General features: G+C 48.5%; 1 protein-coding gene across 2 annotated transcripts in view; it reads left to right on the top strand.

The window, feature by feature from the left end:
- Window positions 1-11,826, top strand: part of Sugp1 (SURP and G-patch domain containing 1) — a 29,168-nt gene extending 17,342 nt beyond the window's left edge. For both annotated transcript variants that reach the window (XM_021169268.3, XM_085843890.1), the window contains 8 exons: window positions 67-190; window positions 4,766-5,127; window positions 9,301-9,407; window positions 9,865-10,042; window positions 10,200-10,306; window positions 10,983-11,128; window positions 11,390-11,519; window positions 11,675-11,826. In XM_021169268.3, coding sequence (XP_021024927.1) covers window positions 67-190; window positions 4,766-5,127; window positions 9,301-9,407; window positions 9,865-10,042; window positions 10,200-10,306; window positions 10,983-11,128; window positions 11,390-11,519; window positions 11,675-11,701 — 1,181 coding nt within the window. In that variant the 3' untranslated portion in view covers window positions 11,702-11,826. The remainder of the gene's footprint in view (window positions 1-66; window positions 191-4,765; window positions 5,128-9,300; window positions 9,408-9,864; window positions 10,043-10,199; window positions 10,307-10,982; window positions 11,129-11,389; window positions 11,520-11,674) is intronic.
- The last annotated feature ends 443 nt before the right edge of the window (window positions 11,827-12,269 follow it).

Raw genomic sequence — 12,269 nt, 5'->3', positions numbered from 1 at the left:
GCTTTTAGCAGGAATTAGGCTGTTGGGTGTGGTGAGTTGAGCTCAGTACTGACAGCCTGCTTAAAGTTTCACCCCCAGAGGATGAAGAGGCCAAGAACCTTGCAGAAAAGTTGGCCAGGTTCATAGCAGACGGGGGTCCAGAAGTGGAGACCATCGCCCTCCAGAACAACCGTGAGAATCAGGCCTTCAGGTAAGGCTCTGGGTACAAGTGTGGATGGTGGACTGCAGGGAGGAAAAGTGTGGACAGTGGACTGGAGGGAGAGGACGGTGGACTGCAGGGAGGAAAGGCTTGTTCTGGCTCGTGTTTTGGAGGCTGCCCTCCATTGTGGCTGGGAAAGCAGAGTGGTTTATGTGTCTTTACTGGCCAGGCAGCAGAGAACACCTGAATCAGGGGCCAGACTATGGCCCGAAGAGCCTCTAGTGGAAACCCCCTGAAGGCTCCTTCCAGAGTATTACCACTTAAAGGGACCAGGTGTTCAAAATGTTAGCCTCTGGGGGATATTTCAAATTCAGCTCACCCCAGCCATGACAGAAGGTACAGGACAGGGACTCTAAGTTAGAGTTTCTTTTTTCTTTTTTCTTATTAAGAGACAGGGTCTCACTATGTAGCCCTGACTGGCCTGGAACACAAGAGATCTGTCTACCTCTGCCTCCTGAGTGCTACCACACTGGGCTAGCCTGGGAGTTTCTGACTCCAGAACTCATGGATATATTTCCCTAGTGGTATCTGAGCAGACACACTGGGTTTTTAGGTCTCTTTCTCCCATGTGTCTTACATAGCAATTACTTTGTTGCCTGTGACTAGTGGCAGTTGCTGGCTAGGGGTGGGCTGGACTCGTGGCTAACAAAAGGGTTTATATTGGGTGTAGTCTTGAGATGTCTTTTATGACGAGGGAGTAATAGGGTCAGGAGTCTTCAGGTGTGAGGAGAGGGAACACATCCTGTGCTCTGATCCCAAAGAGGTCTAGATCACTTTCGAACCCAACTATGAGCTAATACACCAATCCTGAAGTTCAGACTCACTCTGCCATCTGCTCTGTGGTCTAGAGGGCAGTATGCTGTGGAGGGGTTAGCCGAGTCTAACTGTAGCAAGAACTACCTGCAACTCCTGCTTCTCCTTCTGTTGAATCTGGCATGACAGATGTGTGCCACCACACACACACAGCCTGATAGACCCTGAAAAGTTATCTAATTGAGCTCACTTAAAGAAGAGCTCTTGATTTTCATGTTCAATTTGCTGTAGAGGTCCCTCTGGCACAGACAGCTGAGAAGAGCGATGGGATTGTACTGTGATCTCCTGCCTCTCAGGAGGTCAAGGTTCAGCCCCATCCAGCCTTTTACTGACATGTAGTTGGCTCGGGTGGCCCTAAGCCTCCTGCCTGGCCCTTGGTCTGCATGAAGGGTCTGACAGTAGATGCTGTCATTGACCCTGAGTCAACCCAGGATGCAGGAAGGCTGATAGAAAGGTGGCTGACAGAAGACTATTCTCACACTTGTCCCCATGACTCACCAGCCTGGGGAAGGAATGGGGCATTTGTTTTCTGGCCCCCACAAGGCATGTGAGTTCACATGAAATGAACAGTTCAGCCTTACTTGCTGAGTTAATGTTATTTCCAGCTGTTGTGAGAAAGTCCCCTAACAAAAGCAACTTAGGGGAAAGGGGTTTATTTTGGCTCTCGGGAGAAAGGCAGCAGTAACTTACAGTCACCAGTCATAGCCAGTCACGAACAAAACAAGTAAGTGTGCTCAGCGTGCTTTCTCCACTATGTTATAGAGTGGAGCTCTCTGTACAGGGAATGGTTCCTCCCACAGTAAGCAGCTTTTCCACCTCAACTAATGTAGTCAAGATGACTCCTCATAGACATGCCCACAGGCCAGTCTGACCCAGACAGTCCACCAGAGACACTCTTCCCAAATGATTCTAGATTGTGTCAAGTTGACATTGAAAACTAACCATCACACTTGGGATTACATATGAGGTAGCCATAAAGCCCAGGTTTGCCATGTAGACATGTTGCTGGTAATACCTCCGTGTATTCCAATCCACTTGCTTCTTGGCATTCCTGTCTTAGAAGATGTGCCCATCACTCCTGGTCCCTTGGATACCCCAGTTAAATGCTTTGTGAGTTGGATGTTGTGGTTTACTCCCAGAGGAGAGGCAGATGGATTTGTGCGTTTAAGGCCAGCCAGGGCTACCTATCTCAAACACACAACAAAAAAGCCGAAGGCACGTTACTACAACTAGCCTCTTAGCAAGTGATTTCATTCCTGGCATACTAAGTTCTTTTTTGGGTTTGGTTTTTTTGTTTTTTTGTTTTTTCTTGGGGAGACAAGGTTTCTCTGTGTAGAACTGGCTATCTTGGAACTGACTCTGTAGACCAGGCTGGCCTGGAACTCAGAGATTCACCTCCCTTTGTCTCCAGAGTGCTAGGATTAAAGGCATGAGCCAGCACAACCTGGTTCAAATGCTGAGTTTTTGTTTTTGTTCTTTTAAGATTTATTTATTTTGCCGGGCATAGTGGCGCACGCCTTTAATCCCAGTACTTGGGAGGCAGAAGCAGGAGGATTTCTGAGTTCGAGACCAGCCTGGTCTACAAAGTGAGTTCCAGGACAGCCAGGGCTATACAGAGAAACCCTGTCTGGAAAAACAAAAAACAAAAAAACAAACAAGATTTATTTATTTTATGTGAGTACACTGTAGCTGTCTTCATGCACACCAGAAGAGGGCATGGGATCCCATTATAAATGGTTGTAAGCTACCATGTAGTTGCTAGGAATTGAACTCAGGATCTCTGGAAGAGCAGCCAGTACACTTAACCACTGAGACATCGTTCCAGCCCTCAGATATGAGTTCTTAGGGACAGTGAAACTGAGGCAAGGAGCCTGGTTTGGGAAGCAGGCCCCAAATACTGAAATAGTGTCTTTGCTTCCAGATGCTGTCAGTGTTCCATAGGCTTAGTGGCTTATAGAGGAAGTAAGTTTGATTGGCTTCTTATTCTACTTCTTATACTACTGGTATGAGCAGAAGCCAAAGAAGAGGATGGGGGCTTACTTTTAGTTTACTTTGGTAGCCTTTTTGGTTTAGTTTTATTGGGAATCAGGGGTTGGTGTTTTGTTTTTGTCTTCCCAGACAGAGTTTCTTTATGTAGCCCTAGAACTCACAGAGATCCACCTGCCTCTGCCTCCAAGCAAGTGCTAGGATTAAAGGCATGAGCCTAGGTTGGGTAGGTGGGTGTGCATGTGTCTCACTATGCAGTTCTGGCTTGTCTAGAAACACTGACCTTGGATTTAGAAATCCTTCTACATTTGCCTCCCAAAAGCAAGAAGTAAAGGCTGTAGCTTTGCCTCTTACTTTTAAAAAAAAATTTTTTTTTTAATTTTATTAATTTTAACACCCCCTGAGTGTATATATTTGTACCATGTGATGGAGACCAGAAGAAGAGGATGTCAGAGCCTGTGGAGCTAGACTGTTGTGGGCTGCCATGTGGATGCTGGGAACCAAACCCTAGTCTTACTTATGAGCAACCAGTGCTTTTTTTTTTTTTTTTTTAAGATTTTTATTTATTTTATGTATATGACAAGTACACAGTAGCTGTCTTTAGACACACCAGAAGAGGGCACCAGATCCCATTACAGATGGTTGTGAGCCACCATGTGGTTGCTGGGAATTGAACTTAGGACCTCTGGAAAAGCAGTCAGTGCTCTTAACCATTGAGCCATCTCTCCAGCCCACAACCAATGCTCTTAACTAACATAGCCATCTTTCCAACCCCCTTGTCTCTTTTAAAGTGGCCTTTTTTGTTCATGCTTATACTGTGGATCAGGAATATAAAGGAGACACCACCATCTTCCACTCTTCCTGTCCTGCCCCCTCCAAATGGCAGATATTAGCAGGTTTCTTCCAGCTGTCTCCAAGGGCTCACACAGACACATGGGGCTTTTAGGGGATTCTTATGCAAAAGGAATCCCCAGTATCTGATCCTGTGCTGTCATCTCCTGTGTCCTCTGGTGCCTCACCAAGCATTTTCCAAGCTACATGGTGAAACTTTTCAAAGGCAACCTGCCTCTGCCATGTGTGTACAGACTATAATCATTCTCTAAACAGCACAGAGCAGCTCTGTTTAGGGTACAGCTCTGCTGGGACCAACCAGGTTCATGGGTACAGATCTGCTCCTCAGTCTAGGATCTTTCTTGGTATTTGCCACATGAAACTGGGCACACTGGGCCAAGTTACTCCATTCTACCCTGTCAGAGAAACAGGGAGTGGAGAAGAGCTAGCCTCTTTGTTGACTCAATCCTACTGTATTCCCAGCTGCCTCAGGACAAAGGTTAGCTTTCTGCCTACAGCTTCTAGGGGATGAGTGCTTCTGCCCCCAAGCCAGTTACCCTAAGGTGGGGCTGGAGCCCCAACTTGTATCTTTCATTGTCAGCCCATGGGAATTCATTCACTGGAGAAAAGATTGAATTTGAAGGAGGGGTACCCAAGGTCTATGTATAATTACCTAGGATTTTCTGATATAATGTCACTGCTGTGTTGGAAGCTCTAAGGGTGCCTGTCACATCCCCAGCAGGAACCTCTATGACTGATGGCACCTGTTAGGTGGCCAGACTTGTAGTAGCCTCTGGGTGAGGCCTGACTAAACAATGATGCTTACAACCCTGAGTGTATACAGCCTGATCGGTTCTGACCCCAGTAGCAGGGCCAGGTCTCAATCTAGCTATCTTGTCCCCCTACATTATTATTATTTTTTTTTTTTTTTTGCAGTTTTCTCTATGATACCAACAGCCAAGGGTACAGATACTACAGGCAAAAGCTAGAGGAGTTCCGGAAAGCCAAGGCGGGCTCCACAGGCTCCTTCCCTGCTCCTGCTCCCAACCCCAGCCTGCGGCGAAAGTCTGCCCCAGAAGCTCTGTCAGGGGCTGTGCCCCCCATCACTGCCTGCCCCACTCCAGTGGCCCCAGCACCTGCTGTCAACCCCACTCCATCCATCCCTGGGAAGCCCACCGCCACAGCCGCTGTGAAGAGGAAGCGGAAGAGCCGGTGGGGGCCTGAAGAGGACAAAGTGGAGCTTCCACCTGCTGAACTGGCACAGAGGGACATAGATGCCTCACCTTCACCTCTGTCAGGTGGGGGGCCCTTTCTTGGTGGTCCTAGGGGTTATTTGAGAGCATGGGCCACATTTTACTCCCTTCTGTGGCTGGGTACTCTGGGCTATTTGTGTATAGACATCTAGGCAACTGGAACTGGCCCTCAGTCTCCAGTGGGGATTGGGTCTAGGACCACGCCAACCAAAGCCTGAGACTATCCATGACCCTTTTATACAGACACATACTCAGAGCCAAACTTGGTGGCATAGCCCTTTATCCCAGAAAGCAACATCAGGGGAGTTGAAAGTTCCAGGCCAGTCCTGTCTCAAAACATTTGTACACACACACACACACACACATGTCCGTCCTGGTAGGTGTGAAATGGTCTCCATGTGGTTTTTGATTGGGTGGGCGATGTTTTGAGAGTTTTATGTAACTGAGGATGACTAGATCCCCACCCCTCTACCTCCTTGATACTGGGACTGTGTGTTCTACCATTCTTGGCAAAGTGTAGTAAGTGGTACTTTACTCCAGAGGTGTGTATGGTAGGCAAGAAAATAAAATTAAGGGTTATAGAGTGCTGGACATGATAACACATAGTTTAATCCCAGCATTCAGGAGGCAGGGGCAGGTTAATCTCTTGAGTTTGGGGCCAGTTCTGTCTACATAGTAAGATCCATAGCCAGGTCTGCATAGTAAAGATGCCTCCCCAACAACAACAGAAACGTTAATAATACATTGCTTTTGATGCAGTGTCAAACCCGAGGCATTGAGCATGCTAGGCTGCCTTGATAAAGTGCAATTTCTGAGTTTCCAGGTGACAGGTGTAACCCACCAGACTCGCTTTATTTATTTTTATTTTATATGTTTGGGTGTTTTGTCTGCATGTATATCTGTGAACTACATATATGTGTTGCCCACAGAGGCCAGAATAAGGTACTCTGTCCCCTGGGACTGGAGTCATAGGTGGCTGTGAGCTTCCATGTGGGTGCTGGGAAGCCAACCTAGGGCTTCTGGAAGAGCAGCAGTGCTATTAAGCACTGAGCTGTCTCTCCAGTTCTCCAATCTTTTTTTTTGAGACAGGATCTTATTTAACCAAAGCTGTTTTCAAATTTCTACTATATGACTGAGACTAACTGAAACTCCGGGTCCTCCTGCTTCCACTTCCCAGTGCTGGGATGATATATACCACTATGGCTGGATTGGGTTTTCATGAGCGGCTGTCTCCTGCAGGTGGCAAATCTGATATCTCCTGGAGTTGGGCCCATTTATCTTCTTAACTTCACTTTGGTTAGGATCTGTGTATCACCATATGACTTAAGAAATGGCAGAAACAGGCATCTTCTCTTGCTCCTGTTTTCCAGGAAAGTTTTCAGTCTTTTCACTACTAGGCTTTTTGTTTTATATGTCTGCGCACTTTCTGGATCAAGTCCTTTCCAGCATGTTGAACAAGTCTAATGCCACCACTTCCGCCTCAGCCCTTGGATGTTTTATGTAGTTACTGTACCCATTGTTAGAAATGCCATTTTCAGAGTTGGGGTGTGGCCCAGCAGTGGAAGCTGGCCTGTCAGTCATTACAAGTCCTGGGCTCCATCCCCAGCTGCTGGTGTAAGAGTAGCACATTACACTCTCTAACCTGCAGAATGTTCTCTTTCCCCTTCAGTGCTGTCAAATTTGCTTAGTGTGTTTTGGAGGCTTTTTAAAAATGTGTATGGGTCAATGGTTCCCTCTTTTTAAATAACTACATAAAACCAGCCAATACAGCTCCACAGGAAAGGCTGTCTGTGTATCACTTGCATGCTTGATGCATTCAAAGCCTCGAAAAAGGGGGCATCAGATCCCCTGGAGCTGGAGTTACAGGTGGTTGTGAGCCACCATGTAGATGGTGGGAAATGAACCCATGTTCTCTCGAAGGACACACAGCGCTCATTGCTGAGCCATCTCTCCAGCCTAGTAGATTTGCTGTTGGTGATCTTTTCAATCAGTGAATCAGGGTCTCATTGTGCAGTTTGGAAGTCACTATGTAAGCTAGGCTGACCTTAAACTCAGAGATCAGTCTGTTTCTACCTCCCAGCTGCTGGGAATAAAGGTGTGTTCCACCATGTGTGTGCTAGAAGCATGTCTGTTTCTGCCTTGTCTGTGTGCATGGTTTGTAGTCAGCCTCTGTTCCAGGTTACACAGATGGTCCTATTCTCTGTCCTAGGCTTTGAAGCACATGTCTTGCATCCTCATCATAGAATATTCAGAAAATATTCAGATAAGAAGCTACCATAGCTGGGCTGGAGAGATGGCCCAGCAGTTAAGAGCACTGACTGCTCTTCCAAAGGTCCTGAGTTCAAATCCCAGTAACCAAATGATGGTTCAGGACCATCCGTAATGAGATCTAATGCCCTCTTCTGGGGTGTCTGAAGACAGCTATAGTGTACTCACATAAAGATAAGTAAATCTTTAAAAAAAAAAAAAAACACAAACTACCATAGCACAGTCACCTTTGACCTTTCCTCTTCACAGCTGTTTGAGGGACAACCAGCATATCTCTTATTTCTTGCCACAAGCTCACATGGGTATGTGGGTGATCTTCTGTCAGTTAAGCTGAGATTCAATGACTGAGGAACTTTTCCTGCCATCTGGCTCATCCTATCAACCACCATCCCCTTCCCAGTTGCTCACATTAGCGAGAAAATGACCCCTGTCATAGCTAAGGTTACTATTGCTTTGATTAAACACCATCAACAAAAGCAATTTGTGGAAGAAAGAATTTATTTGGCTTATGCTTTCACATCAGTGAAGGAAATCAGGACAGGGCAGGAACCTGGAGGCAGGAATTGATGCAGATGCCACAGAGGGGTGCTGCTTACTGGCTTCTCTGTATGGCTTGCTCAGTCTACTTTTTTTGTAGGACCCAGAGTCACCAGCCCAGGGATGGCACCATCCATGGTGGGCTAGGCATTCCCCCCATCAATCACTAATTTAAGAAAATACTCCATTGGTTTGTGAACAGCCAGGTCTTATGGAGGCATTTTCACAGTCAACATTCCCTCTTCTCAAATAACTACATAAGACCAGCCAGTACAGCTCCACAGGAAAGTCTGTCTTCCTGGTTCCTCGGCTGGCCTATGGATGATCATCCTGGCTAGCTCTGAGGGTCAGTTATCTCCAGTCCGGCCCTAGGATCTTCAGCCAAGGAGAAAAGCTCCTGAGCTTGATGGTGCCAGTTGAGGGCTAAGAAACAGCCTGCCACTTAAGGCTGAGTGCTTCTGCTGGCCACAGAAAATCCAGAGCCCTGAAGACAAAGGTACCAAGCTGTGGTCCAGAGTAGCAGCACAGACTCCAAACAATACGCCAAGGTTCACAGACCAGTGGTCTGTGCTGTCTCTGTCTGAGAGCACTCACTGCCTGTCACTAGTGGAGTGGACAAAAAAAGAAAGGTCCCTTCTCAGCCTCATGGGTCCCCACATCCATGTGTGCTCCTACAGCTCCCAAGCAAAGATCAAGGGTGCACTGGGAGCCTAGGAAAGCCCAGGGCTTCATGTATGCGGGCCAAACACTGCCCCCTGAACCTCATCCATCCCTAGTGGGCAGTTCTGAAGGGCAGTACCTGAGTTCCAAGGACTTGATGGACTCAGCCCTTTTCTAGAGCACTCTGTGTGTACACATATAGAGATCTGGCTTCCCTTCCCAGAGGTGTTTGGTGGCTTCTGTCAACCAGATGGGCTATCACAGCACTTTTCCCATGAATCAGTGCAGCTCCGCCTCAAGTTCAAAAGATAATGCAAAATTTAAATGTCAGTAGCTTTGAGGATAGCTGGTTATCTTCCTTGAAGGGGGTGGCCACTTGGTAGAGTCTTGTCAGACTAAATCCAATGGGCATCTACACCAGATAGCATATACATGGCTCATAGTCATCTACATAGCTCAGCTCCTTTCTGTTGCTTTGCTAGGCCTCTGCCCTGTCACCATTAGTGTGTGGTGTTGGGTGAGGACTCAGGCCAGGTTTCTATTCTGGGATACGGGACCCTTTCTGATCCTTAGCCACAAATGTTGTGAAGCCTCCTGGAGGCTTTCTAAAGAAGTGAACAACCAGAACACATGAAAGCCTCTACCACAGTGGAGTGTCTCTGGGTCTGCTTTGGAGCCTGCATGGGGTGCCATGGGCAGAGTTGACACCAGGAGTGCCTGCCACTTTCTTAGTGTCTTGTTTTCTATTTCTAGTTCAGGATCTCAAAGGGCTTGGCTATGAGAAGGGGAAACCTGTGGGCCTGGTGGGTGTCACAGAGCTGTCTGATGCACAAAAGAAGCAGCTGAAGGAGCAGCAGGAGGTAAGGCCACAGGCAGGTAACTCAGCTCTGCCCTAAGATGAAAGGTCACATGAGTATTAATGTAGGAGTGCTATCTGAGGAGTCCCTGACAGGCACGTCCCCAGGGCCTATAGACTGTTCCTAAAGAGAGGTCTCCCATTTGATCTCCCCTTCCCCAGCTTCCTCCAGTCTCTGGATATATTCTCCTATGCTTTGGGACCCTGATGATCTCAGACATTGATGTCTGACCTCACCATCGAGGGGTCTGCTGGGCAGATTAAGCAGGATCCCAGCCCCAGAGCTCCTAGCCCCACCCTGCAATAGGCCTGCAGCCTGATATCAGCTACTGTCCTTGTTCTGTGGCTGAGGTTCCCTATCCATGCTGGGACATGGATGTGACAGGCTGCAGCTCTTGCCCTGCCCTGCTCTTCTGAGCAAGGAGATATTTTCAATGAGCACCTGCCTGTCCACTCCGCAGATGCAGCAGATGTATGACATGATTATGCAGCACAAGCGCGCCATGCAAGACATGCAGCTTCTGTGGGAGAAGGCACTGCAGCAACACCAGCATGGCTATGACAGTGATGAGGAGGTAGACAGTGAACTGGGCACCTGGGAGCACCAGCTGCGACGCATGGAGATGGACAAGACACGGGGTGTGTGGGGCATGAAAAGAGGGTGAACCCCACTTACCTGCACCACTTGGCCATGGCACATGGTCCAGAGGCTCCACCAATCCAGAAGTAGCACCATTGCTATCGACTACTGCCTCATCCCTTACCACTCACTCATCTTCCTCTCCTCTCTGAGCAGAGTGGGCAGAGCAGCTGACACAGATGGGTCGGGGCAAGCACTTCATCGGTGACTTTCTGCCCCCTGATGAGCTGGAGAAGTTCATGGAGACCTTCAAGGCCCTGAAGGTGGGGAAGCTGATGGGCAGGCACTGACAGGAGGGGAATTAACACATAGTGCAGTGTCTTCCAGCCAGCGGCAAATCACACTTTCAGAGCTGGGGCCCAAGGATAGCTTTTCTTTCTTCCTTAAGACAGGATTTTGTCATGCAGTCGTCACTGATCTGGAACTTGTATAGATCAGGCTAGCCATATTCTTTTGTCATGTACCTCTGCCACCCAATTGCAGAAAGGCACCATCCTGCATGCTGCCCCACTGAGGTGGGCTCAAGAACCAGTGGGCTGATGAGACATGAATTGGCTTTTCTTTGTATCCCATAGCTACGTCTGTTTAGCATTCTGTGTGACAGATTGTTCCCAAGCTGGGTATTCAGAACAAATTGCTCTTAGAACATGAGCTACTCTTGGCCTGTAAACTGTTAACGTCCCAAACAGGCCATGTCAATGGTCACCTTGTCCCCTTTGACTTGAGTGCCTGGAAGCTCAGCCCTTTGAAGACAGCATAAGGATGAAGAGCTTGATTTGTTTCAGTGGAGTCAACCACTGATGGCTGGGGCACATGGGTGGAACCAGTCTGGCATGAGGCTAACTAAGATCAAGTTGGGCAGGCATTGGAGCCAGAACTGGGACCTAGGGACAGCTGTAGTCTCCATGGCTGGTAACTTTCTCCTCTCTTCTGTTGCAGGAGGGCAGAGAGCCAGACTACTCAGAGTACAAGGAGTTTAAGCTGACGGTGGAAAACATTGGCTACCAGATGCTCATGAAGATGGGCTGGAAAGAGGGCGAGGGGCTGGGCACTGAGGGCCAGGGCATCAAGAACCCAGTGAACAAGTGAGTGCTGCCACAGGGCTTGCGGGAGCACACAGATGGACAAGTCCTAAGGTTCCAGCTAGTGACAACTAGTTCTGGTTTAACTAGTATGTAAAGCCTTGCTACCCACACTGCTTGACCATGAAGCTGGCCTCTGACCCCATGTCTGAGTGAATCTAGGACCTGCCAACCCTGCCACCAGCCCCCACCCCAGTACCCTGAAGTCCTGTCTGTCTGTCTCACCCTGGTCCCTACTCATGACTGCTGGTTTTCCTTCCACAGGGGTGCCACCACAATAGATGGAGCTGGCTTTGGCATTGACCGGCCAGCTGAGCTCTCCAAGGAGGATGATGAGTACGAGGCCTTCCGCAAGAGGATGATGCTGGCCTACCGATTCCGGCCCAACCCCCTGGTGCGTGCCTCCCTGACTGCCTGCTAGTTTGAGGGAGATGACAAAACCCCTGCTGTAGCCCTCACAGGATGTCAGCTCTGCTGCCTGCAATGTTGTGGAGGGAGGACCTATGGTTTTCCACTAACACTCCTTTGATCTTTTTTGGGCTTCCACAGAACAACCCCAGACGGCCCTACTACTGAATATTCTGGAAACACATAGTCTACGTTCAGATCGGCCATCCTTGGACTATGAAATGTTCTGGCATCCATCTCTACCCTGTGGTCACAAGTGTTGTGCTGTGTATTAAAGTCCCAATGCTCACCTGTCCAGCATTACAGTTCCTGCTGTTGCCAGAAACCTCTTTTGTCCCTCCTCCAGTCCCAGTGATGCTCATTGAGTTCACAGTAACTGGAGACCAGCCAGTTGATTCAGACTTTACCCCAGGCAGAGGAAAAAGAGGCTTCCAAACATTTCATGATGTGTGCATGGGCTGGTGTGGACTGGCCACAGCTGGAGTGGGGGTAGGGCCTGTCTAGAGGCAGAGACCTGGGAGAGGGGCTGTCTCATGTATTGCTCACTGCATAGCTGCAAGAGCCCAGCTGGAGCCCGTGATGGTCAATCTTTGCAGCCTCATCCCATTTGTGCTGCCCTGGATCCTCCCCAGACCTCTCCAGCTAGTCAAAGTCCTCAAGAGAATAAGGAGAATGATAAATCTGAGTACTCCAGTCTTGCTCCTCTGGTCTTCCATCTCCCCAGTGTTTCCCTCTC

The sequence above is a fragment of the Mus caroli genome, unplaced genomic scaffold, assembly GCF_978045245.1.
Source record: "Mus caroli unplaced genomic scaffold, Mus_caroli_1 scaffold_10, whole genome shotgun sequence".
In the NCBI taxonomy this organism is placed as follows: Eukaryota; Metazoa; Chordata; class Mammalia; order Rodentia; family Muridae; genus Mus; species Mus caroli.
Note: the sequence above shows the minus strand (reverse complement) of the source record. Positions and strands in the feature narration are given on the sequence as shown.